General features: G+C 45.9%; 1 protein-coding gene and 1 long non-coding RNA gene across 15 annotated transcripts in view; one reads left to right on the plus strand and one right to left on the minus strand.

Annotated features, from left to right (window-relative positions):
• LOC107514935 overlaps nucleotides 1-27,793 on the minus strand; it is a 43,444-nt gene that overhangs the window by 6,874 nt on the left and 8,777 nt on the right. For 6 of the 14 annotated variants that reach the window (XR_001597927.2, XR_004952045.1, XR_001597923.2 and 3 more), the window contains exons 2-3: nucleotides 23,870-23,996; nucleotides 18,645-18,797 (exon numbers count right to left, since the gene is read on the minus strand). This is a non-coding gene — a long non-coding RNA (uncharacterized LOC107514935). Of the gene's footprint in view, nucleotides 1-18,644; nucleotides 18,798-23,869; nucleotides 23,997-25,112; nucleotides 25,175-26,221; nucleotides 27,785-27,793 lie in introns of those variants that run through there. The other 8 variants (XR_004952048.1, XR_004952049.1, XR_001597925.2 and 5 more) reach the window with 6 other exon arrangements.
• IL1A (interleukin 1 alpha) lies at nucleotides 10,440-18,576 on the plus strand. The gene is made up of 6 exons (XM_016153130.2): nucleotides 10,440-10,542; nucleotides 11,709-11,757; nucleotides 12,514-12,736; nucleotides 14,150-14,323; nucleotides 15,693-15,814; nucleotides 17,844-18,576. The coding sequence occupies exons 1-6, from the start codon at nucleotides 10,496-10,498 to the stop codon at nucleotides 18,039-18,041; spliced, it is 813 nt and encodes a 270-aa protein (XP_016008616.1). The 5' UTR covers nucleotides 10,440-10,495; the 3' UTR covers nucleotides 18,042-18,576.

The following is a 27,793-nucleotide window of genomic DNA, read 5'->3' on the forward strand; positions in this document are numbered from 1 at the left end:
TTTCATGTCTTAGATGGTTTCTAGAGTTTTAATGCATTTCTTAAGCTCTTTGTGCAAGGCGGGAAATCTGCTGTACCCTTCTCAACAAAATGTTGTCCTCCACTCATTAGCACGTCTACCTTTGACAGCGGCGTTCCTGCTCCAGGTCACTCTCTTTGTAGTGAAAGGAGAAAGGACAAAAGGATAGGTCATAGCCCTCCATAGCCACTACAGGTAGCCAGCCTGCCTTTTTCTTCTTCTGGTAATTTTGTGATTTCATTTGCTATGTTTAAGCCTTTAACTTACTCAGAATTTAAGTTGGTCTGAAGAAGGGAATGTAAACTTTTCATTTTTTATTTTTCCAAAGCTTCACTGTTCCTGAACACCACTTACTCTATTCACGCTCTCCCCCTTGTTCCGTGTCTGCAGCGTCATCCACCACCCATGGGCTACTCACTACTTCGGAGGAAACCTTGGCCTGAAGGTCAGAAGGGGCTGTTTCCTCCTGAAACCTGAAACGATGAATCTGTCACTTCCTCTCTTTTCACTTCCCCTCTTTTCACTTCATTTCTATGAACTAACTCCCTCTCTTTCCAAACTCTGCAAGGCCACTGGTGCCAGACTGTAGAAATTCCCAGGCCCACGGACAAAGCAGAACTGACGACTGTGGACAAGTCAAGGAAACACCGTCCACTCAGTCAAGCCTCCCCTGAGTGGTGACTCAGATTGCCTAGAGCCTAAATCATCATTTTGCTCCCCAAACCATTCCTCCTCCAGACTTCTCTATTCCTGCTGTCCAGTGTCAACACCCCGCTGTCGCCCAGGCATCCACCCTCTGTGATCCTCCACACCGGGGCCCCACCATGTCGGCCCCCTCCCTATGTACCCTAGATGTGCCCCGCAGGTCCTATTGCCACAGCCCCCAGGCTGTCTTCCCCTCCCCAGTCCCCTGCCAGCCCATCAGGGCCCGGGCTCCCTCACCTCCCGACTCCGACACTGCTGTCTGCCTCGCAGATGCTGTGCCGCTCCTCTACCTTCCCACCTCCAGTCTGAACGGTGTTGTGGTCACTCATTCGGGTACAGGATAACGCGCACAGCACCTGACCGTTTTACAATTTTAAACCACGTTCCACCTTTAGGCCCATTTCCTGACTTTTCCAAGTGGGTCAGCAGCCCTCACAAAGGCAGAGTTCCCAGGCCAAGGCCAGACCTCTTTCTCCAGCTCTTCTTTGAAAAGGCATAAGTGACTGCCAGCTGCAGCACACTGGGGCCTGGAAACTCTGCATCAAAGGTTTCATCGGACCCCTTTCCTCTTGGTCAACAGAGCAAGTGCGGAGCAGAGCAGGACACTGGTAGAAAAGGAAGAGCTGAAAAGGCTGAAAAGGCAAAAGAGGCAGAAGCAGCAGTATCTCTCCGTGGGCGAGCCAGGGCCTCCCTTCACGCCCAGGTCACCCATGCCGTGTCCCCTCCCCCAGCTCTGCCTCCCTTCCCCCTCCTGGGTGCCCATACTTCCTGACAGGGTGCCTCACCACCCACATCGCCCCAGCTGCACCAGAGACCTCAGCACTCAGGAGTCCATACTTCTGGCTTGGCTACCACCTCTCTGAACTGTAAGCTCACAGTGCCCGCACTGCCCTCGCCCCGCTCCCCACTCACCATTATCACCCATCCACCTTATCTCTTAGAACATGGTGCCTGGGCATCCCTCACGCTCCTCCCAGAACAGGTGTCACCCAACTATATCGACCATCTCAGTGGTGACTTCTGATCCCCACGCCCACACCAAGTCACATGTCATGCCGACCCTGCCTCCTGATGCATCCCTCGCTCCATCTCCATGCCACCACCAAGGCCCTGCCACCCTCAGCTCTCAGCTGGACAAGACAGCCTTCGGCCCCGAAACCCGCACATACATACCATTTAAACCATCTCCCGTTTGCGCCTAGAATACTCACCAGTGGTGCTTGCGGCTGCAGCACTGACCCCAAAATAACTCACGGATTATAGTCCTAACCTCACCCCAAAGTTTGCCATGAAATATCTCACTCTTGTCATTATTTTTGCATCACTCTATCATATCAATAGTTGTTGGAAACAACGGACATCCTTTCATTTAGAGCACTGTGGTTTTAGCAGTGGTATTTCCATTTGGTAACTTAGAAATACAGTAATTCTTGATCGCTGAAAATGGTAAATTGTAGAAAACATAGCTTTCCTACATGTGATGTTAAATTAACACTGGCAGCAAGATGCACTTTTTTTTCCAAACAGGCAAGGGCTAAAAACACTTATCTAATCTGGCCACTCTCCCGCTTAAAACATCTCAAAACTGCCTTCAGGATACATCCGACAGCCTTAACATGCTCGCGCATTGCCTGAGAGACCCAGCGCTGGCTCCCTCCCTGGCCTTGTCTCCTGCCACCAGGTCCCTGCCTCAGCCTCTGCCACACCGGCCCTCCTCCAGCCTCTCTAACCCGCCATGGTCGGTCCTTGGAGCTTGGAGCCCAGGCTCACGCAGGTCCCATGGACTGACGTGCAACCCTCCTTCCCCATATCCACCTGCACCTTCCACTGACTCGCCCTACCCTTCCAACCCACATGCCGCTCTCAGAGGGGCTCTCTGTGACCTTCGGCCTAGACGAAGTTCCCCTACTCCCATGGACCCCACAGCATCCCTCTCTCAGTATACCCACAATCACAAGCAGAGGCGCTCCGGGACACTCAGGACTCTGGCCATCTTCACTGCCATGCAGTCCTTGGCTCCAAGCATGGCTTCCGTGAATGGACGGACAGACTAATACTGGGCAGTTATTCCAGCCTCCTGTGTCCACTATGGACAAGCTTGCATTGTCCTCAGAACCCCTCCGACTATACCCCAACTTGTGGCCACACCTGATATGGCTGGCAGCAAGTCTGTGTTCCCATTCCACATGGGGGGAGGGGACAGCCCAAGCAACTGGTGGAGAGGAGACAATGCTAGACATCCAGGAGAAGAAAGGGACATCCTCTAATTGCACACTCACACAAACGCAGTCTTAGATGTTCAACTCTCCCAAACCCTAGGAAGGAAAAACCACTGGCCCAGTTACAGATGAGGCCACCAGAGCTTTAAAGGCTGTGTAACCTGCCCATGTCCCCACAGGAAGGGCCACCGATGTGGATGCTGTGTCTTATGCCCTTGCTTGCCCTCCTCACTGGAACACCTGTCTCTACTTGAATCTAACTTCTCAAGACACAGCCGAACTGCATCTCCCACGAAGGCGCACTACTTCTCGGCATCCTCTCCAGTCACCCCTCCCACCTGCCCCTCTCTGTCCTGGCCCTTCCTTCATCTGTGTGGACAGGGATGGCTGTCATCACACAGTAGGGAACTCACTGGGGCAAATGCAGTCCAGCCACTTCTGCCCGGGGTTCTGATGCCATGCCTGTCCGTGAGGCAGGGACAGGAGGCAAACTGCCACTTCCTTCTAATTTATCAGCAACTGCTCTACATTCCCCTACTAGAAAAGGAACTTATTTCTATTCATATTCAGCAGGACAAATCAAATTTGCCACTGAAGTAATGAAAAAGTGTGTATCTGTGACCCCGCTGCACATGTGACAGGGAAGGTTCTACAACAGGGAAGTAAGGAGTGAGTCCAGGGCAAGCCCCCATGCCCAAATGCCACATTCCGAGAGCACAGAGGTGCCATGGAGCACAGGTATTGCTCAAGGTGGTCTCAGGGATGGGAGGGCCACTAGGGCTAGAAGAACCCAGCAGTCACCAGTCTAACTTCCTCCCTCACAGACAAGGGGTCCCAGAGACATGTGGGGATTGCCCGGGTCACGCAGCTGGTCACGTGAGAGGCAGATCCAAGTCTCTTCCTCTCTAACCACACTGTATGCTACACCTGCCATGTCTACCACTCTCTGGTACAATTGCTCTAATCAGGGGCCACCCTGCCCGGCAGCCAGGAACACAAACCAGTAGGAGGAAGGAGAGAATGTACACAGGGCATGGGACCTTTGCTGCTTGACAATGTGCATACCTTGTAAGTTGGCCTCATGCCATACAGAGTACCTGCATTGATGGTTATAAAAAATGCTTTGAAAACTGTAAAGCACCACATAATTGTTAGGTTTTTAATGTAATTATCATATGATCTATATATGGGATGTTAACTCAATAGTACCAGCTTTATCACTGGCCACTGTATTTTCACAGATAATATATCTTTATAGCTGCAATTGGAATCTGGCTAGACTGAACGTGTCTCATTAGGTCCTTGATCTGCCCTACTGGAATGTTCATCAGATTACATAAAAGAGGAATTCGAGGTAAAGTACATGTCACCTTGGAGTCTGTGATAGAGAAGGGAAGGGTGGCCACACATGAGAGTACTCAGAATAAGTCATGTTATCCCGCAGAAACAAACAAACCCTGAAATCTCAGTGACTTAGTACAGCTAAAGATCCGTTTCTCAGTGATGCAAAGTCTAATGCAGGTTGTTCCCGTCTGCCCACTTGTAGCCACACCAGCTGAGATACAGGACTTCCAAAGTTGCTGCATCAGAGGAAGTCAGAGGTGACAGAAGCACAGGCTGGGCCTTGATTGCATCATCCTGGATGGGTAACAAACTGGAGCCACTTCCTGCTCACAGGGCACTGGCCAGAACCAACCACATGTCCCTTAGAACTTCAAGGCAGAGCAGGAAATGAAGACAGGCATTCATGGGGTAATCCCACAATTGAGCAGATGGATGTTCTATGAGCATGATCTACCATGTGTACCTTCCCTTGATTTCAGGAGAGCAAACATCTATTGAAATGCTCCAAGTATGCCATTTGCATAACAACAAATTTATAGGTACCCTGAAAAAAGGAAGACTGAAAGGAAGTACAGGGAATTAGTCACAGTGAATACCTCTAGGTAGTCAACTATTTGTGGGTGTCTTTTCTTCTTTATATTTTTCAAATTACCCTAGCAGTAATGAACAATTAGCCAGCAAGAACAAACGTGAGAGGCAGGTGTGGACACGCCTGGGGCCACACAGGAAGCTCACTAGTGAACTCCCATTTTTACAGCACGTCAGCGTCAGCGGAAGAGAGCAGGGCACAGAGCCAAGGGCAGGCGAGAGGGGCACAGCCCTGTGCACCACTGTCTCCAAAGAAAGGGGAAGGGTATGCAGAAAAAAAGAGCACATGAATAGGGGACAAATGAGCTCAGGCAAGGAGGGGATCCTAGCTACACGGGGGTTTGCCAGTTCTCTGTGGAGCTATCCCTTCTACCAACTTGGATTTTCCATCTATGCTAAGTCACAGCATCCCTTTGCTCTCCAGGACCCAGAATGCCCCTGAAGTTAACAAGCGAAGACCTGAGAGGGGTTCACCTAGGCCCGGCCCACCACTGGCTCTTGTCTTCCTCCCAGCATCACTTCATCACCTCCTCACTCCTACATTAATTCATTCAACCACTGGCCTTTGCTCAACCTGCAGTGTACCCTCCTCCTTCCCCAGGGAGCTACCCACACCAGCTCAAAAGGGATTCTTCTGTCCATGCTATCACCACACTTGCCTCTATGTGTGCTTTTGATTTTTTTAAATAATTTTTTATTTTTCACTTACAGTTGACATACAATATATTAGTTTCAAGTGTACGACACAGTGATTAGACATTTATATACTTATGAAGTGATCCCCCGATAAACCTAGTGCCCACCCAACACTGTACCCAGTCATCACAATATTACTATGTTCCTTGTGCTGTACTTCACATCTCCGTGACTGTTTTGTAACTGCCGATTTGTACTTCAGAGTCCCTTCCCTGCTCCCATCTGGCGACCATCAAAATGTTCTCTATGAGTCTGTTTCTGTTTTGTTTGTTCATTTATTTTGTTTAGATTCCACATGTAAGTGAAATCATATGGCATTTGTCTTTCTCTGACTTACTCTGCTCAGCTCAACACCCTCTACATCCATCCATGTTGTTGCAGATGGCAGGATTTCATTCTTTTTATGGCTGAGTAATATTCCTTTGTATATATGTACTGCTTCTTCTTTATCCAATCATCCTTTGATGGACACTCAGGCGGCCTCTTTCAATCTGAAGTGAACCTCTTGTAAGCCACCTACACTATGTCTTTTGATCCGGTGCATTTAATCTATTTACATTTAAAGTAACTGCTGATAGATGTGTAGGTGCTGCCTTCTGTCAGCCATATTTCTGATCTTCTCTCCTCCTTCAGCCATCCTCATGAGACTAGTGTAGTGGTAAGCTCCTCCAGCGTCCAAATCTGGGATGGCGTGTGCTTATCACCCACTCGGGTGATCTTCACCCTCAGCTCCAGGACAGTGGGGACCATGGCAGGCTTTGCTCATTGAATGAGGCCATTCCCGTCAGCTCCTTTTCCACATCAAGCGAGAAGAGGAGAGACTGCTCTTTCTCCTTGCCCTCTCACAGAGGAGCCTGTGTCTCTAGGTAGTAGGACACTTTTAACTAGAAATCAAGAAATGGTGAGTTTCCATTTTCACCCCCACTCTCTTATGACCTCTCTGTGTGACCCTGGGGCCATGAGTTCCTTCTCTGAGCCTGTTTCCTCTTTTAAAAAGTAAGAGTTTAATCCAGACAGCCTCTGAGGTGCCTCCTTCTCCAAGAGAGCATGCTAGGTCCTTCAAAAGACAAAGAAGACAAAGCAAAAACAATGAGAAACTAAATAGAACAAAGGAAAGGAAGAGATCACACCCAGATAGGGGGTGCCTTCAGGACTGACAGAGCCTGGGACGGGGCTCCAAATCCCACTTCAGCCACCGGTTACCCTGTGACTTTGGCAGATTGCTCCCCTCCTGGCCCATAGCTCCGCCTTCTGTGCAGTGTGGGACAAATGCCTCCCTCACAGGCCTGATTCAAAGCCGAGAAGAGGTGATGCGTGGTCACACCTGGACCTAGTGTCTGGTGGGCACCAGATTTCCCAGGCCTTCCTCCTCCCTGCAGCTGTCATGAGGCTGAAAAGTAGATTGTAACCAGGCCTCACTGTATGCACGTGTTGGCTCATGCACACGTTATTCCTCCTGAGATGAGTCCCACCACCCGCAGAGGAGCTGCCACACCCCAAAGACTCAGAGCAAGAGTGCCAAATCTGGCAACCCTGCCAGATCCCACGACAGGCGAGCACTTCAAAGCCGGTTACAAAGATGTTTACAGATATTTCCTGTCTTCAGGGAACAATGGCAAGAGCATGACTGAAGCCCCCACCCAGCCACTGCCAACCATGTACTCGACTGTGCTGGTCACCTTCACCCTTTCCTATACGTCACAAAAAAAACCATGAGATTTCAGTGGAGGAGGGAAGATGGGGAGGGGAGCTATTTCAAACTGTTTCCTTTTCTACCTTCTTTTAAACAAAGAGCCCTAGAATCACAGGAGGACAGGGTATCTGAGGCGGGAAGGACGTTTAAGATGATCTGCCCCAGCTCTGTCAGTTGGCACTGGTGGTGACAATAAAAGATTGGGCTCCAAACCAGAAACCTGGGTTCAAATGCTGGTTCTGTCAGTTTTGTGACTGGAGGCTAGTCACTCTTCAGGGTCCTCAGCTGAGAATGGGGAGCACTGCCACCACCTCTCGTGTGTAAAGTGACGGCCAGGGAGACAGTGCCAGTGAGAGGGGGGAACCGTGACGCAGTTTTCCAAGGAAGAACAGCACCGTGACTCTGGACCCATACACTCCGAGCTGCCAGAGCATGTCCACTCACCCACCTCACACATCATCTCCCCTGCATATCTAATTCTGTGACTTGCGAAAGAAACACACTGCCACATGGCACAGAATAAGTATGCAGTAATATTTTTCTCAATGGTTTAGGTAAAAATGACAACAAGAGCTTTTGAGGCCTCCTGGAAGTCAAGAGATGGGAACATGAAGCTACCCAAAGTCCCTGGACTAGCACAGTGCCCAAGCCACTTGGGGCTCCAGTGAAGATGCATCTGGCATGTCCCTCTCTGCGTTCGCTAGAAGCGGTGGCCTGGTGCTGAGGCTGCCTCACAGGTCAACCCTTGTTCGCACTCACAGAACACAGGCTCCCCAGAGCCAAGCAAGGACATCGCTCTCTACCCTTCACCTGCACTGTCCTTCCTTTAACAACTGGTTTACCTAACTGAACGACAGTTAGGTTAGGCCCAAGCTGAGTTGTCTAAAGAATTTAAACTCCCCTTGAAAAATTCAACAACTACACTAGGGAATTTTCCACACCAGCATGGCATCGGCCAGGACAGAATGAACACTGATGGTGGAGCCAGCGGCATCCTCCTGGGTTACCCAAGAGGCGCTGTGCACCCTCCCAGAAACTCAGCACCTATACTCTCAACAGAGGCTTCACCTGGTCACATCCTCCCCGCTCAAGTTTTTGAACCAACATTTCCACAAGCACTGTTTTTCCTTTGGTGGCCCAAGGTAGCATGATGACGATGATACAAGTCCCAGGGACAGAGCTGTCATTAGTGCTGTTGTTACTTTGTCTAGTTGCATCTCCATAGCAGCCCACGTTCAGTGCGCTTAATAACAGCCCTCATAAGACCTCTGGATAGCAGAGCATGGCCTCACCAACCTCCTGTAATACCTGAAGGGGAACCACGGGTACAGGGAGCTGGCCACCATCCCCATTGACCGTCTTGCCACCCAAGCTCTGCCCAACCTGGACCTACATCCAGGATGCCGGCTACGTCCTAGCTCCTGTTTACAATTACAGCACCAGGCCTATGACTGGGGGACTGGACTGAGCAACAGTCAGAACCAGAGCCTCTGTACCTGGGCTGGACCTTGGCAACCAGCTAACTGACCCCAGGACTTAATGAGCAGGCCCAGAGGGGACATGCTATGTGACTCGCTCAGGCCACGTACGCCCAATGCTACACTGCTTTGCTTTTATACTATGTTGCCATCCCTGGCCTTTCTTTCTCTCTTTACCTTTTTTTCTTCCTCTACTCTCTTCTTCCATCCATTTCCTTTCTTTTAAATTTACTTGGCTTAAACTCCAAGGCAGAAATCTGAAACATTTACCTGAACTGGGCTCATCTCAGAATCCTGAAAAGGCTGATGTGCTGCCATACCTGAGTCCCTGCCTTCCCCACTTCTACTCCTGCACCTCACCCCTGGCCAGTGGCAGGGCTCAGCCCACCTGGCCTCAAGTCCACAGCTACCCGCACATGCCTGGGGTCTGTCCTGGGGAAGAGCACACTGTTCGGGGGCTCCAGTGGACAGCCACTTGGCTGTAATGCGGCCAGGGCACAGAGCTCTCCCAAAGATGTCATTCCGTGGGGATGTGTGACGGTCTCCAGAGGTATAAGAGGAGAAGTCCTTTGTGCTTGGCTGTCCCCTTCTCACCTTTGTTTTGCCCTAACCGGGTGGCTGTCACCCATATACTGAATGATTTAGGCCTACTCAAACCAACCTCCCTCTTTTCCCTTCAGAAATGATAGGTCCTCTCCCCTCAAGAGCCACCCCTTAGTTCTCAGGGGCTGCCAGACACCTCTGTCAATGCATAATCAGCCCTAGGGCCATAAAAAAAATTAGGCCGAAACTCAAACTACAGCTCCTAAGCTGTTCTCCAACCCTAGATATCTGTGATTGATTTCAGTTCTCCTTCTTCTCCCACAATATATTTTTAGAAACTTGGTAAGTTTCCTGCTTGTCTTCCCTTTTTCTAAGATTCTGTGTTTATAATTGTTTAGAGCAAAGCAATAAATAAGTGAATCAAGTTGGCAGCTCCAGGAGTCTCTACAAATAGCATTAAGAAGTATAAGGTCATTATTTTGGCCAGTATGAGATTGAATGGACATAAAAAGATTCAAATCAGGGTTCTTCCCTGTGAATTCCCCATGACGCACAAGGCCACGCCTACTGCACAGAGACAAAAGGCCAGGGTGCCTGAGGGCCACCTCACTGGCACCTGAGTCGGCAAAGGTAATGTCCTCACATCTTCGGCTTTTAAAATGTTTTTTGTTCTTCTTCTCCTTGACTGTTCGTTCTCTCTCTAACTGCCTCTCTGAAGCTAAAGCCTACTCCTTCCTTTCTGGCCCCTCCCTGGCTTGGTGTGTGAGCAAGAATCACAATCAGATTAAAGAAACGACTCTTCCTCCAATTGGGGACTGAGGAACACAGGAGCTGCCTTCCTGTGAGGGCAGGCAGTGCAGCCAAGCCTTCCCTCTGGGTACCTCTACTTTCAAAAAACACCAGGGGAAAACACTGGAAATTTCCGGCTCTGTCTCTCTCTTACATCTTGTGAGGCAAACTCCTCATTCCTGTGGGGTTTTTCACCTCACCCAAACATCACTAAATGCTTGCTGTGTGCACATGCTGGGCTGGACGTGGTGGGATGCCAAGAGGTTTTGAGTTGCTGGGGGAACCCAGTATACATACAAATAATGCACGGGAGTGAAAAGGATGGAGATGTGCGTGTGGGCTAAATCACACCTTACATTTCTCCAGCAGCTCAGGAGGGGTGGTTCCCTACAGGCATTTGGATTGCTGGCACCACAGGCAAGATGGCCAAGGTCCCCGACGTCTTTGAAGACCTGAAGAATTGTTACAGGTAGGAAACAGACTCTCTTGCCATCTGATGGGGAATCAGGCACATCAGAACCCAACCAGGAGCTGCCATGACTGGCAGAGGCAGTGGGGATGCATCCCACCCCCAAAGTTAGGGCAAGCTCAGCAATGACCCGGGGGAACCAGGCATCCAACATTTTACACTGCTGTGATGTTGACAGGGAGACAGCCATTACAGAAAAACTGTTTTTAAGGCCTGCTGAGTCCTGGGGAATTTGTATCTACTCCGACGCAGCCTGGGCCGGGGTCACATGCTCTGAGAGACATGGGTTGGAGTGCTGACAGACCATTCTCAGGATGCTTCCCAGGCTCAAGCCAGGGTGGGAAATGCTCCAGAGCTCACCCCAGTCAGAGTGCACTCAGACACAGGAGAAACGTAACAGGAAAATATGTGAATCACGGAGCACTTTCACAAACAGGTTCCCACCACCTGGCACCATGCACCAACACATGCTAGGCCAGCCAGATGCTGCCTGGATGTTTTGCCAAGTAGAAACGATTAACTCTGTTTCAGTGAGTATGTGGAAACAACGTGGAATACATAGTCTATTTGGTTAAAACTAAAATGAGACACTTCAGAAGTACTTCTTTTCTCTGAGGAGCTTAACATTTTCCCTGAAATTCAATCACAGCTCTTCAGGTAGTTAGCCAAGCCCGGTCTTTGTTGATAAAGCATGGGAATAGGTCAAAGCCAGTTCTGATGGTTACTGATTTTGAATCAGTAAGGTACAAGTCACCCAGTATATATGTGTATAAAGTCCTTAATTTTCAAAGGTGACAGCGGTGACTGTGTATGTGTGTACACCTGTGTGTGTCTGTGTGTGCCTCTGCGTGTACCTCTGTGTGTATCTGTCCATGTCTGTGTCTGTCAGTGTGTGTGTCTATGTGTAGATCTGTCTGTTTGTACATGTATGTATCTGTGTGTATGTATGTTTGTGTATCTGTCTGTGTGCATCTGTGTATATCTGTGTGTGTGTGTCTGTATCTGTATGTCTCTGTGTATCTGTCCATGTGTCTATGTGTCTGTGTGTCTGTGTATGTTTGTGTGTCTATGTGTCTGTGTGTGTCTGTGTGTCACTAAAATACGCTGCTCGGTGACTATGGCCACAGCGATATACAGAATGACATTCTCATCATCTTATTTGACAGTGAGAATGAAGAATATAGTTCTGATGCTGACCAACTCTCTCTGAATCAGGTAAGCAAATGACTGTGACCCACCCGGGCGGGACGGCTGTTGTGACACAGCTGTCCTGCAACACAGGACAGCCCCATTGGCTTGAGTCCTAGGTGCTTCCGCAGGGCCTTCTTGAGAGGTTGGGAGAGAGGTGTCTGTTCGCAATGAGTGAGGCCCTCTGCACTGAGCCGATGGCATCCCCATGGACACCACATGTCCCAAAGTAGAGTGGAGCTCCCTGAACCCAAAAACTGGAGTCTCCAGGCTTCATCGGCATGCTAGTGATGCCACCCCGAGACGGCCACTTCAGACCACTTCCCCAGGGGTCAGTCTCCTAAATACATATATTGTAGTCATCAGCTCCATACCTCAGAGGCAGTACTCCAATGTGACAGCCCAGACCCAAGGCAGAGGAAGCGGGCCACTCACAAGTCTTCCTGGTGTGTCTTTGGTACCAGCCCCAAAAGCTGTCCCCAGAGGAGCATTTCTGACTTAACTGAGCCTTGTCCTAACCTCCTGAGAGGACCTACCTGGAAGACCACTGCTGAGGCCCCACTTGTAAACCTGTTCCATGGCATCTGATTTTTGACTCAGCAGGTGGATGCCAAAGACTGGCCAAGAGATGCACGCTCTCTAGGAAATCCTAGGGGTGGGAGGACTGACGAACCAGGGGTTAGCAGAGACCCTCCGCACCGAGCCTGCAGAATTTCACTCCTGCAGGTATGGGTCTCACTCCAAGGTCAGTCAGCTTACCAGTTCCCACTCCTTTCCCTGTAGAAATCCTTCTATGACGCAAGCTACGACACACTGCATGAGGACCACGGGGGTAAACTTAGGTCTCTGGGTACCTCAGAGGCCTCAAAGATGTCCCAGCTCACCTTCAAGGAGAGTGTGGTGGTGCTGGCAGCCAACGGGAAGGTCCTGAAGAAGAGGCGGCTGAGTTTCGATCAGTTTATCACCAGTGAAGACCTGGAAGCCATTGTCAATGATGCAGAAGAAGGTAGGGGCCATGTGCCATAAGACCCTTGCTTTCTACTTTTAAGCAAATGGGGGCAAGAGAGCATAGGGCACATAACACCTGGGATCAGAGGCACAAGAGGGCAACTGGGCATTCATCTGCAGGCTGTAAGGAAAGAAAGTCAACTTCTACCCCTAACAGCAGTTGCCTGAGTCTCAAACCCCGGCTCATGCGCTAATTGCATGGCCATACCACAGCGGCCATGTGACTCGGCCCTCCAGCAGCGTGGCTGCACACACACTGTTGGCAGGTGATCACCTGCAGGCTATGTGCCTCCCTGGCCTGTTTCCTCTCCCATAAAATGGAGACGATCCAAGCCCCCACTTACGGAGATTACATGCACTGATGCTGGCAAGCCCCTGGTGCACAGCGAACGCTCAGCAAATGGGAGCTACTGCTGTCGCCGGTATTGCTGCTGCTACCCTTGTTGACACTGCTGATACTGCCGATTTGCTGGTGGCTATGTGACCTCTGAACTCCACCAGAACCCCGCATTCTCACCGTATACATGGGGAACCTGGTCACACCGTGTGTGAGCAGACCAACTCGGTTCCTATAGAAATCCTGATTTTCCTCCCGTGTCTCTACTCTGCAGCCCTCTACATGAAACCTAAACCTAAGATTTTTAAGATAACAGCTAAACACTGATACATGTTCACCTACAAAATAAGGAAATAGAAGAAAATGTAAGAAAGAGAATCAAAAATCTTTCATACGACCGCTAAGAGCTTGCCAGCACCAGCACACTGGACGTCCCCGACAGTCTTGCGTAAACATGCCTGTTTGGCTCTCTTGATTTCACGCTGTGTCCGGTGTTGCACCTGGCTTCATTCACTTAGCAGCAGGTCAGGGGCATTTCAGATTGCCAGGATGGTGGTGCCATTGTAAGTGATGCGACAGTGACTGTGCACATCGATGAACCTCATTTCTGTCACTACCTACTTCCTCAGAACAGACCCCCGGACACAGAGTGACATAGGGCCATGAGGGTAGTGGGGCTGCCGCGACACAGCACTGCCCAGAGGGGCGGGAGACACCAGGACATGCTCGCCCAGTGACATGTGTAGTATTTGTACTTGTTTCCTGCCTCAGAGTGTGGCCACCTGAAGCTTAGCAGTCTTCCTGGTTACTTAGAAACCTTAAGACAAGCAAAAATGAGGAAACTACACAAATAATCTCTTAAAAATACTGCCTGAGGCATCAAAGTTTTGAGAGAGTAAGTGACCGCAGGAACAGTCCTGGCGCCAACTCTCCTGCTGCAGGTGACTGCACTGTTTTCCCGACTGCACAAATTACCCCAGCAACCCTTCCATAACCACCTCATGCGCTTGTGCCAGAGCAGACATGTCATCTGTGTCTGTGCATGGGCACTAACTGGACTACTCATGGTTGCAGAACCCATCCAGCCCCGATTGGCACCTAACAACTTCCAGAGCAGCATAAAGTACAGCTTCAACAAGGTCATCAAAAAACAGTGCACCCTGAGTGACACAAGCAGTCAGGGGCTCATTCGAGACACATCGGGTCAGTACCTCATGGCGGCTGCACTACAAGACACCAACCAAGCAGGTAAGGAAACAATTCAGTCTTCCTCCCTCACTCTTATTTCTCTGCTTCTCTCAAGCTTTCTGCTTTCAAAGAACAAACCCCTCTATATACCTGGCCCACACAACTCTTCCAAGGACAGGAGGATGCAGGTCATCCCCGCAGAAACCCCGGTGAGGGCGGGGCCCAACTTGGATGCCACACTGGGGCATCCGGCCTTGAGAGCCAACACCACACCATGTGGCTTTCTGATGCTGTCCTTCCCTCTGGGGTCCCAGCCGTTCTTACCCTCTGTCTCAAAAAGGAGGAAACTGAGTCTCGGTAACAGTAATGGTTCACACCAGGTCACCTGAAGAGCTCGCTTTCCATTAGAAAGCCTGCCGAACAGGCTGACAAGACGCCAAAATGGAAAGGACCATGGTCATGACTACATAGCATAACCAGGAGGCAGACCAGCCAGTGCCACGGGTGTGATCCTAAGGGTGGGACGTCGTGTCTGGTTCCACAGCACACACAGCTTAGCTCCGGCATAGCCATCACACACACGGTCATGTCCAGAGACCTAGGGTTCCCCTGCGGTCAGCAGCAGGGCTCCTTCTGAGCGAGCCAGCTTAAGCTAGCATGCTCCTACTTGGGGACAGCTATGAACCTTTGTGTCCTACTTCCTATTTAACTTTTCCGCAGTTGTCCCACATAGTCACACAATACATACACATTTACATATATATTTACACACACACACACACACACATATAAATATATATGCTTTTGTTTTTGTTTTTGCCATTTAATGGAACCAGAATTTTCTATTGTAAGGCTGTGCTGGTTCCTTGGATTCACTAAAAGTAACTCTATTGGAAATATCTTCATACATATAATCTTTTTCCTATGAGGTTATTTCTTTACAGCATATCCCAAAAGTGGAACCCCTGAGCCCCTGGGCATAAATGATTTTACAGCTCTTATTAAGCACTGTTCTCTAAGGAAAACTGATCTACTCGTCACTGTCACTAATGACATCCAAGAGTTTCGGCTTCCCTAAACCCCTCCATTTCATGTCATTACGAACTCATGACCTCACAAAGTGCAGGGTCTTATCCCACTAAGGTAATTATGAAAGATTTATGAAAGACTCAAGTAATCTCCAGCCCCAAGCATTCATTCAACATAAAAAATTCTAGAGATTAACCAAGCATTCAGTTGCCTAGTACAAATGGCTGATACCGTGAAAGACATAGGACATGCCAAGTCACATCCCTTACACTGTAGTCAGGAACAATGCGCTTCCCCCCCCCCGCCCTCCCCCCCACACACACACACAGCATCTACATAAATATCTGATGTTATACAAGTACAAAGCATTTACTTTCTCTTTGGCTTTTCTCTTCACCAGTGAAATTTGACATGGGTGCTTACATAACAGATGAAGATTCTCTACTTCCTGTGACTCTAAGAATCTCGGAAACACGACTCTTTTTGAGCGCCCAAAACAAAGATGAGCCTGTACTGCTGAAGGTCAGTTATCTTCAGACCCCAATGTGCCTTTGTGACATCATATATGTGTGTGAATGACCCCAGTGGGCACACACATCCCCACCTGCCCCGGGGCCATTGAAAGCAGGACCTGGGAGGAAGTCAAATAGAGGTGGCCAGAGTAAATGAGTGCTAGAGTGCCTTCCTCCTCCTCCCTCTCCCTGCCTGACCCTCCTTGCCTCCTGTCCCAGAACACCATACAGTTCATCCACCTTTGGCCTTGACATCTACCATGTGACCTATGTGGGTGAAGGTGTGGGGAGAGTGGGCCTGCCTCCCAGAGACTCAAACAGACCCCCTGAGATCAGAGAGGATTGACCGCATACCAACGGGAATGAAGCAAAAAGCTGGAACCAAGACCCAAGCCCAGGCCTTCTGACTCCTGTGCCTCTCTTCTGCTCTACGGTGCCCAGCCCCACCCCCACTACCACCTGCCCCTGCACACTCACAGACACATGCCCACTGTGGTCTTCGACGCTTTTTCCCGATAAGAAGGCGACTCTCGCTCAGTGAATGCATAATCCAGCCCCCAGACCCAGGATTTACATGGTGCATGTGATTCTCTATCTGGGTCAAGTGAGATGAGAGTGCTGTCTGCTGAGTCGTGCAGGAGCTTCCTTCATGAAGTCGCCCATGTACATGAAGTCATATACTGGGAGCCTTCTATCTGCCAAGCATAGTGCCAGCAGCTAGGTAGACAGTGGTGCACGAAAGTCCCTAACCTTAGAGAACATATTCACATTGGGGACAAAGACAACAGGCAAGCTAAACGACCAGCACAAAGTGCAAGATGCTATGATGTAAATGGACAGAGTACTGAGATGGAGGTGTGCTCTTTGGGGAGGCAAGGGCAGAGCTGCTGACGGGGAGGAGGGTATTCCAAACAGAGGAGTCTCAGTGCTCCCAAGGCTAGCTTCCAAGATCAGACGGACACTCTAGGAGCCAAGGACCATGAAGAGGGGTAAGCAGAGGCTAGTGTTGGTGGAGACTTGCATTTGGATTCCATCTGAGGTACAATGAAAAGCCGTTAAAGGGTTCATTCACACAAAGAAGTGTCGTAACTTCACTTCCATTTCCTAAAATGGAGAACAGATCAGAAGGCAGGCAACAGAGAAAGCAGAGGGCCCAAGTAGAAGGTTGTAGTCATAGTCACCTAGTGGGAAGTGCTGGGAGAGGAGGAAGGGAGACAGAATCTGGTTATATTTTGGAGACAGACCCCAAAAGAGGAAAAGAAACTCCATTTATGAGATGAGAACAATGAGGAGAGGAACAAGTTTGGAAAATAAAATCCTTGTTGATGTTGAAAACTCCAAGGCAACCTCAAAAAGATATTTAGTTGCTTTAGATTAAAAAGAGTAGAGAAGCATCTCAAGTTAGAATCTGCATTTTACTTTTCCACAAAAATACTGTAGATTCTATTCGTAACCATGAAGAGAGTTGGTTCAGAGATCACAACTGTCAACAATTGTATGGAAGGGTTTGACTGTCAATATATCAAGAAATGTGTGGGGGGAGGGGAATGTGTGTGTGTTGGTTTTTTTAACCTTCAATTGTTGACCTAAATATGGACATAAACATCCCTAAGTTACAAATTCTTTTCCCAAAGATAAGATTTGCACAGAGGTCAAAATGTTAAGAGGTCCTAGAATCACCAGGGCTCAGATCTGATGGAAAGCGCCCTGTGCCTGTATTGGAGGCAAGACAAGATCAGTATTTCACTCTACCCGCCAGGACACAGGGAGACACAAGTGTCACTGGCAATCTTCATGACTCATTTGGATCTCTCTCCATTTAACTAAGGAGGTCAACTGTTATATGAGTAGATGGGGCCACGCATCTAACAGGCGTGGAATAAATGCTTGCTGAATGAACAAGTGAATTAGGAACCCATAGCATTATGAGTCACCGTCCTAACGTGCTGCTCCTCACGAAAACCAAGTGCCGATGGATCAAGCTTCAGTCCCCTTCCGGCACCTCCTTGCTCTCTAACAGATCTCTGTCCTTTTCCCAGGAGATGCCTGAGACACCCAAAGCCATCCAAGATGAAACCAATCTCCTCTTCTTCTGGGAAAGTCATGGAACAAAGAACTACTTCAAGTCAGTTGCCCAACCAAAGCTGTTCATTGCCACAAAGCAAGACCAACTGGTGCATATGGCGACGGGGCTGCCGTCCAACACGGACTTTCAGATACTGGAAAACAAGCCTTGACAATGGAGTCTGCTGATGTGTGAAGTGTGGACAGTCCGTATGTACCATGTACATGAAGGAGTCAAATCCTTTACTCTTAGTCACCTGCTGAGTCATGCACTGAGCCTTCATAATTCTAAAAGAATGTTTACTCTTTGTAAGAGAGGGAGCAAGGTATAGTGAACCAACATGAATGTATATAACAGGGCTTGTTATTTAAGAAACACCCTATACTTTGCAAAGTATCAACATTTTAATTATTATTCTCCCTAACAACATTGGGAGGCCCAGGGCTACTGGCTATGGCTATCAAAGGGACTCTACCCAAGTCACATATGAGCCATAGACCCAGAATTCCATTCCAACTGCTTGCCTTCTGCTTTTAAGTTGTTGATGAACCCGTAATCACATATTGTTAAGTTTCTGAGACCCTAGCTTGATCATCTTGGAGAGAATGACACTGATGTCCTTTCTGCCTCAACAGTATTTTATGACACTCAAAGAAATCATTTTAGTAAAATGCTTCTTCAAACTGAGCCTCAAAAAGGCAAAGCATGAAGTGTTACTTTAAGTTATTATTTATATATTTATAAATATATGTTTAAGTTAATTATAACGTATTACCATATTTATGGAAAGTCCTCAGTCTCTGGGCGTGGCCAGGCATCCTCACGAGACAGTGTTTTCCAGGCTGAGTGTAATGTATTTACACTTTGGTCCAAGTCATGCTTTCTCATTGCCACGAAGCTCTGTATTCCAGCAGCAGGGATCCCTGTACTGATAATAAATTTATATTAATTATTGATTGTTGTTTGAGCTCATAACTGGCCAAAATGTTTCATTCTTCTGCTCTTAAATTTGCTTTGGCATTCTTATGTCCCTTAACTGCACATGCTATCAAGTCCTGTTCGCCAAACCGGGATGAACTTCACATGGGCAACCATGGGACAACAGTAGTCTAAGCGTTCCTCTCTGGAATGCTGGCGGTATGCCTTCTAGGTTCCAAAAGTTGTGATCAAACCACAATGTTTCATTACTGTTAATAATGAGGAATGATACATCATCAATCATAACTGAATAAAACTTTCAAAAAAGTAATCTGACACACAACCGCTTGTTTTAATCATCATCTCACTGCATAGTAATTAGGAATAAATGAAAAAAGTTCACATAGATGACTATAATTAGTGCTACTTTCCAAAACCAAACCAAAAGTTTATGGTTTTTCTCTCCTCCTGGTTAGTTTGCCAGTTGCATAAACGGCATTAAGAGTAATATTCTCAGGTTCACTTAAAGCTCACATTACACATGTACAACACGCATTCATATATCCATACAAATTCACACACACGGAGCCACATTAATGACGAATCAACCCATTTGGAAAGCACAGATACAAGATGTGCTGGAAAAAAGCTAAAATTTAGGCAACTTGGAATTAGATGTGTAAAGTAATGGGAAGAGTAGTCCTAGATGACCGTTTCCTGGTACTGGACAGTGAGTGTGTGGTGTAGATCAGTGTTTTGGGTGGAAATGTGGAGTTCTCAGTTCCAGGATGCAGCACGAGTAGCATTTCAGCCTTGTAAGTAGACCTACTGGCAGGACGCCTAAGTACAAATAATAATGTGCCTGGAACTCAGAAGTCAGAACTAGAGTATAGTGAGTAAAATCCTAAAAGTGACATCAGAGAAAGCATATGGAAAATGCTGTTAATTGTCCATGCAATCGCTATCTCTTGTGCCTAAACAGTCACCATGATGGAGTTCTGCAGTCTTGGCACTGAACTTGGAGTCTACTTCTTTTACAATGGTCTTATATGTCAGTTTCCAAATTGATGAGAGCAAAAGTCAAATCTCTGTCTTTAAGTTCAAACTGTAAATGTGTCCCTATTCAATTTAATCTTGTTAATTCAGCCTGAGATATTTCTAGATTGTTCCATGCTCTGATTCTTTTTTATACACTGAATTTTCCTCTTAGCTTTGTGACATCTGTAATTTGGTGAGTATATTTTTTTATTTTGTTCACAGTATACTGTTGAGTATAAAGAAAAGGTCACAAACATTTCTACAGTGTGATCTTGTTTTCATTTAAAATACTTACAACTTAAATTTAAGTGATTATAGAAGGCTATATACCAAAATGTCAACAATCCTTACCTCTGAGTGACTGAGTAATTTATAAGGGTTTTTTGGTTCGTTTTCTGAATTTTTAAGCTAATGTATAATTACACAACAACACAAAACACCAATTTACAGAAGTCTTTGTAAGGAGTTTGACTTTTATTTAGATTCCGAATGTAAGTGATACCATGTAGTATTATCTTTCTCTGCCTACCTCTTGGCATGATGCCCTCAAGGTCTACCCATGTTGTTACAGACATTAGGATTTCCTTCTTTTCTGTGGCTGAATGATAGTCCACTGATACATGCACCACATTTTACTTATCCACTCATCCGCTGATGGACACTTAGCTTGTTTCCATGGCTTGACTATTGTAAATCGTGCTGTTATAAACATAAGGATGCTGATATTTCTTCAACAGCTTGTTTTCATTTCCTTTGGATAGAAGTGTAAATCCTGAATGATATGGTATTTTGTGTCTTAATTTTTTGAGGAATCCCCATACTATTTGGTGGTTGCACCAATTAATATTCCCACCAACAGTATACAAGAATTCCCTTTTCTCCACATCCTCACCAACACTTGTTTTTTCTCATCTTTTTTTATGACAGCCACCCTAACAAGTGTGAGGTGACACCTCATTGTGGTTCCAACTTGATTTCCCTGATGGTTAGTGATGTTGAGCATCTTTTCATATACCTGTGGACCACATATGTCTTTTTTTTTTTAATGTCTATTCAGTTCCTCTGCCCATTTTTTAATTGAATTGGTTTTGTTTTGTTTGTTTTTTGGTTTTTTTTTTTTTTTTTGCTTTATTTTGTTTTGTGTTTGCTATTAGTTGTGTGAGTTCTCTATATATTCTGGACATCAACTTTTTATCAGCTGGATGGTTGTAAAGATTTTCTCCCATTTGATTGGTTCTTTCATTTTGTTAATTTCTTTAGCTGTGCAGAAGATTTTGTTTGATGTTGTCTCATTTGTTTGTTTTCGTTTTTGTTGCCTCTGCCTTAGTGTGAAACCCAAGTCAACACCAAGACCAACATCAAGAAATTTGCCCCATTTTCTTCCAGGAGCTTTACAGCTAGCTTCAGGTCTTACATGTAAGTCTTTAACCTATTTTTTTTTTCTATATTTTTGTTTACAGTGTAAGATAGGTCCAGTTTTAGTCTTCTGCATGTGGCTCTTCAGCTTTCCAGCACCACTGACTAAAGAGGCTATCTTTTCTCCGGTGTATGTTCTTGACTACTTTGTCAGACATTAACTGGCCAGATATGTGTGCATTTATTTCTGCCTTCTCTATTCTGTTCCACTGATCAACATCTCTGTTTTTTATGCCAGTACCACAGCATTTCGATTACTATAGCTTTATAATAAAGTCTGAAATCACAAAATGTAATGACTCCAGCTTTGTTCTTTCTCAAGATTTGACTATTTGAGGTCTTTTGTGGTTGTGTACAAATTTTAGGATTGTTTGTTCTATTTCTGTAAAAAATGCTTTTGGAATTTTGATAGGAGTTGCACTGAATCTGTGGATCACCTTGCATATAGTATGGACATTTTAACAATATTAATTCTTCCAATACATGAGCACGGATTATTTTTCCATTTATTTGTGCCTTCTCCAGTTATTTTCATCAATCTCATACAGTTTTCAGTGTGTAGATCTTTCACCTCCTTGGATAAATTAGTTTCTAAGTATTTTATTGTTTGTTGATGACAATTTTAAGTGGAATTGTTTTCTTAATTTCTCTGATAGATTCCCATTAGTGAATAGAAATGCAACTCATTTTTTTTTTTTTTTTGGTGGAGTCTTTAGAATTTTCTATACATGTCATCTGCAAATAGAGACAATTTTACTTTTTCTTTCTTATTTGGCTGCCTTTTACTTATGCCTAATTGCTCTGGCTAGGAGTTCCAGTGCCATGTTGAATAAAAATGATCAATGTGCACCTTGTCTTGTTCCTGATCTTAGAGGGAAAGTTCCCAGCTTCTTAACACTGAGATGTTAGCTGTAGGCTCATCACTTATGGCCTATATCATGTTAAGGGGCATTCCTTCCATACCCAGTTTGCGTAGAGTTTTTATCATAAATGGATGTTAAGTTTTCTCTAATGTTTTTTCTGCATCTATTGAGATGACCATATGATTTTTATCCTTAATTTCATCCGTGGTATATCGCACTGATTTGCAGATGTTGACCTGTCCTTGTGCTTTCATAATAAATCCCACTGGGTTGTAGCTTATGATCCTTTTAATGTACTGTTGAATTCAATTTGCTAATATTTTGTTTTTACCTATCAGAAATATTGGCCTGTGATTTTCTTTTCCTGTAGTGTTCTTGTCTGATTTTAGTATCAGGATAATGCGGCCTATAAAATGAGTTTGAAAGTGTTCCCTTCACATCTATTTTTTGAAAGAGTTTGAGCAGAATTGGTGGTAATTCTTTAAATGTTTGGCTGAATTCACCAGTGAAGCTGTCTGGTCCAGGACTTTCCTTTGTTGAGAGATTTTTGATTATTCATTATCCCCTTCCTAATAATTGGTCTGTTCAGATTTTCTATTTCTTCACGATTCAGTCTTGATAGGTTGTCTATTTCTAGGAATTTATCCATTCCTTCTGCTGCCTCATCTGTCGGCATATAATCATTCAGAGTAGTCTCTTATGACCTTTTGTATTGCTGTAGTATCAGTTGTAATGTCTCTTTCTTGCACTTATAATTTTATTTGAGTCCTCTTTTTTTCCTTCTTAAATCTAGCTAATGGTTTATCTCAAAAAATTTTAAAGACATCTTATTGAACTATGCATAAAATGAATAAAATTTAATGAATGTAAATTATGCCTCAATAGTTCTTTTTTTTTTCCATTTACAAGGGAAAAAGTATCCCTATTCTATTTCTTCCTTTGTGCAACCAAAGTGGTCCCTTTTTTTTTTAAGACCCTCTTATTCTGGCTTTGAGATGCTGTCACTTATCTGAAATTGCTCTATAAGATTACTTATCTCTCTTGAGGCTACACTGTTCACTTTCTCGCTTCATCCTTCTTCCTGTGCTCCACTCTCATTTTCCAAGAACATTTTGCTCCCTTTTCTCAGAACCTTGTCTCTTACCTCTTTTTCCATCAGAGTTGACTGGCAGAAAAATAATGAAGCGTCTTCTGAAAAATTACAAGCAAAGAGGCTAAGCCCTAAGAGTGGTAAATTGAGGTCTCTGGGGGGTCTGGAGTTGGCTGACATTTGAGTTTTTCAAAAGTTTACATGCTCAGGCCTCACTTCTGAGATTGACTCAAGTCATTCTGGGGTGGGGCTTTGGGCATCTTATGTTTTTAAAGCTCCCAAGGTAATTCGAATGTCTATCCCTCATTAAGAAACACTGAATTAAACTGTCCTAGAGTCAAAGATGGTTTTAGCATTGGGCTAGCAATGGCTCCTCTTGGGGCAAGACAATTCATGGTGAGACAAAGTAAGAACACACAAGTCCCCTCAGTTCAGCAGAGGCCTTCTTACAGTTGCAGGGACCCCAATGGGCCCGTTTGGAAACAGGATACTACACTGTAGAAGGAGCTCCTTCTTCACACATGCATTTATATTCACATAGAAATTGAGGGCCTTGGCAAGTAAATTCTTGCCATCAGGGTCACTCAGCCAAAGGTCAGTAGTGCTCCGCCCAACTGAGAGAGGGGTTTGGAACACAGAAAACGTGAATGGACTGTCACGGGACTGTCCTCATACCTGTCAGCACTCCGGAAGCCAAAATCCACTCCCAGCACAACAAGGGGCATGCACGCTCAGAAGCAGAGCTCACTTCCTCCCATATGGCTTCTGCTCATCACTTCAGAGATAAAGTCAGTCCTTCCTGCTGTGAAGAGAAAAGCTATTACTCATCTTTTATTTTATAAAAAAAAAAAAAATAGATTTTTGGAGATGACAGATAGGCATTCTTCATATGAATGCAATAAAATAATTTAGCAAAGGGTATTCAACAGATGCACAGAACACTGCAATCACAAGGTCTCAGCCTGAGCAAGTCATGCCACAAACCTCATTTCCATTTTTGCTGAGATTACCTGTTTGGTGCCATCGGAAGGATGGCTCTATTGTGACAATGGAATACTGTGGCTTAACTGTCATTAAACATTTAAATCAGATAGATACCTCTTTTTGTTCTGACCCATGCTCACCAAGGGAATTTCAGGAATTATAACCTGGTTTCTTGCATATCTGTCTCAAGAAAGAGAATGTGCTGGGTGGAGGATGTGTCAACTATCCTCTACAAATCTAATCCTATTGCAAATTAAAATTGGCTCTTCTGATTCAGTCTCTTGTGCATTTAGAATACCAAAGAGAAAAAGAGAACCAACTTTGGAATAGTACTGGATTCAGTCTCATTATAACTCTGGGCTACAACTGTGGGCTTTATTTACTCTTAATCTCTCCATCTCAGTGTCCTTACCTGTAAAAATGGAAATAGTAATAACTCCATCAAAGCTTTGTTGTGTTAAATGAGATGCCATATGGAAAGAGATTAGCACATCACCAGGGATTTAGAATGCTCCACTCGCTCACTCAAGAGTAGCCGTTACCATTTTTACTTAGTGAATGCATCCCTGAGAGGCTAACCCACAATAGGGATACCAATTAAATCAGGTTCCTGAACCCACAAAGCTAAGGACCGAACTCCACGTGAAGGGAAACATTCTGCAAATCATCAGGTCAAGTCCACTAACTAGACAGTCTGCTGCCCTTGGTAACTTCAATCTAGCCCTGCTTGTTTCTTTCCAACTTATACATTATACTGTGTTTTCATTACTATCTGGCTATTAGTCACGTGGTGGTAGATGAGAAGAAAACACCAGGGCTATGAGAGCCAACAGTATCATCATGTGGGCTTGCAGCTGCTTCTGCATCGTGTGGCTGCTGTGCTGAAAATCTTTAAAGGAAGAAAGCTCTTTTCATTCATTCAGCAGCTACTTACTGGGTTCCTGTCTGGTGCTGGGCACAGCAGATATGACGGTCAGCTCTAATAAAGCTTATGGACTAACAAGAGAAAGATTAAAAAATGATCAGTCTGGTGACAAAGTGAAACTCATGAAAGCTTCCTTGAGAAAGCAATGCTTTGTCTGAGGCTGATTAACAGCTAAGAGATCCTCAACAATAAAAAGACAAGTGACTCCATTAGTAAATGGGCGAAGGACCTGAATAGACATCTCTCCAAACAAGATCCGTAAATGGCCACTAAGCATGAGAAAACACTTGACATCATTAGTTATCAGAAAAATGCAAATGAAAACTGCAAGGAGAGACTTCATATGCACTACGACTTTATAATCAAAAAGGTGAACAATAACAGGCATGGGCTGGGACACGGACAAACTGGGACTCTCATATGCTACTTGCGGAAGTGTAAAATGATGCAGCTGCTTTTAGAAAACTATCCGGCAGTTTCTCAAATGGTTAAATACATTGTCACCATGTGACCTAGCAATTCCACTCCCAAGGTATATATCCAAGAGTATTGAAAACATATGTCCACATAACACTGGTACACGGATGTTCACAGCAGCAACAACCCAAATGTCCATCAGCTGATGAATGAATAAACAAAATGTGGGGAATCCATACAACAAAATTTTATCCAGTCATGACAAGGAATGAAGTATGACATAGTCCACAACATGGATGAACCTTGAAAACAGCATGCTAAGTGGTAGAAGCTCATCACAGACCACATTCTGTGCAATTCCACGTATAGGAAATGTCCAAAACAGAAAAACCTATAGAGACAGGATGGGGGTTACTGGTTTCCAGGGAATAGGAAGATGGAAGAATGGGAAGTAAAGGAACTAGGAAGAGGGAAGAATGAGAAGTAACTGCTAACATACAGGGTGTCTTTAGGGGGCAATGATCATGTTCTAAAATTGCATTGTACATTTTAAGTGGATGAATTATATAATATGTGAATATCTCAACAAAGCCATTATAAAAGTAATAATAATAATTAACTAGAAAAGGGGGGAAGAAGGGTTGAGTTCCCACAGAGAGAGGGGTATGAACAGGAAAAGGGGATAAAGTAGTGTGACTAACCTGCAAAGGGAAACGTGTTGAGCTGCAAAAGAGTCCATGCACTGCAGGGCATCTGCCTGATGTCAATGGGAAGCTATCAAAGCCACAAGAGCCACAGTGGGTACTTTACTTGATAAGTTGCACCTGTTGAACCTGGCTAGCGTTTTTTCCACTTTGTGTCCTAAAAAATAGTCCTTCAAAAACCCAAAGAGTGTAAAAAAGGGCACAGAACTGGCCTATGTTGCTCCAAAGAACTAGGACCAGTGAGCAAGAAGCTTATCTGCGCTCACTTTAAGGAAAGATTCATAATGCCCAGAGCTCTCTAATAACAGGACAGGGAAGGCAGCACCCGACACCAGCACGATTCTTGCAAAGATGTACTATCTCCACAGGACCTGCAGAACACTCAAGCCTTGGGTGGGAGGTGAGGCAAGACCACATCTGAAACCAAAACCCATTCAATCACTAAGATTCTATATGGACAGAACTCCCTTCACTTTTCTCAAACTGCACACAAGCCCCATTGTCACTCATTAAACAAAAAGGGTCTTGCACAGCTGCTAAATTAAAGTTAGGCAGAGACTCATGGTTTCAGACAAAGAGTCCAAAATGTTCACTAAAATAATTATCAGTTGTCCTATTGTAGACATCTTTGTATATGTAAACGTTGAAATGCATAAATCCAGAAATCCCAGCATGGCTCCAAGCCCAACACCCTGTTTTAGGCCAAAGAGAAGAGCCACTCCAATGGCTTCCTGTCCAGCTGAGTACCCAGCCGGTGATGTGAATCTAGCAAACAAAGGCCCTGACATAGCTGTCCCCTCTCTACCCACCACCTCCGCAGCACCCAGGAAGAGAAGCCCTAACACGCACGGTTAAAAAAGGTTCCCCCGGACCTCTTTATGAAACTGGCAAATAGCTAAAAACACAACAAACTTCAAAGGAGGAAATTCTAGGGCCTAAATAAGAGAAATGAGGGGTCTGGGGACTCGGGAGGACCGGGCCTGGCCTTCATCGCTCCCTTGGCTGAGCATCCACGCAGCTTATGAGGGCCAATCACAAATATACTTTAGAAAGAAGGAGCCCTGAAAAAGGGCTGGTCAGGTCCCCAACTAAGTAAAAAGACTCGCACGATACGACGGTGTTTTCGGGTACACACCCAAAAGCACTGAAAGCAGGAGCTCCACCAGAAATGTGCACACTCACGCTCACAGCAGCCAAGACCAGGAGGGAGGGGTTCACCCCTACGACAGAGTACTATTTGGCCTTAATAGGGGTACCCTATCACAGGCTATTTGGATGGACCTTGAAGACACTGTGCCAATGGCAAAACGACAAACACCGCGTGATTCCGCTCCCGTGAGTTTCCAGGCGGACTGATTCTCGGGTGGAAAGAAGCCGGGCGAGTGCCCCGTGGGAGGGAGAGGGACCAAGGGCAGAACTAGCAGGCTTGCCATGGAGGTGGGACCGTGCACTGAGAAATGGGCCTAGCGGTGAATTGTTATGTCCATTTGTCCACAATTACAAACAAAAAAGGAGTCACCAGCAGCTCTAGACTCGTTAGACAGCCCATCAACCAGCGGACATACATAC

This window comes from Rousettus aegyptiacus, unplaced genomic scaffold (genome assembly GCF_014176215.1).
Source record: "Rousettus aegyptiacus isolate mRouAeg1 unplaced genomic scaffold, mRouAeg1.p scaffold_m13_p_7, whole genome shotgun sequence".
Taxonomy (NCBI): Eukaryota; Metazoa; Chordata; class Mammalia; order Chiroptera; family Pteropodidae; genus Rousettus; species Rousettus aegyptiacus.

Excerpts from the sequence above, each read along its gene's own strand:
- IL1A (XM_016153130.2), top strand. The coding sequence starts at position 10,496 with ATGGCCAAGGTCCCCGACGTCTTTGAAGACCTGAAGAATTGTTACAG. Across the intron at positions 11,758-12,513 it reads ACCAACTCTCTCTGAATCAG|AAATCCTTCTATGACGCAAG; the intron begins GTAAGCAAATGA and ends CTTTCCCTGTAG. Across the intron at positions 14,324-15,692 it reads ACAAGACACCAACCAAGCAG|TGAAATTTGACATGGGTGCT; the intron begins GTAAGGAAACAA and ends TCTCTTCACCAG.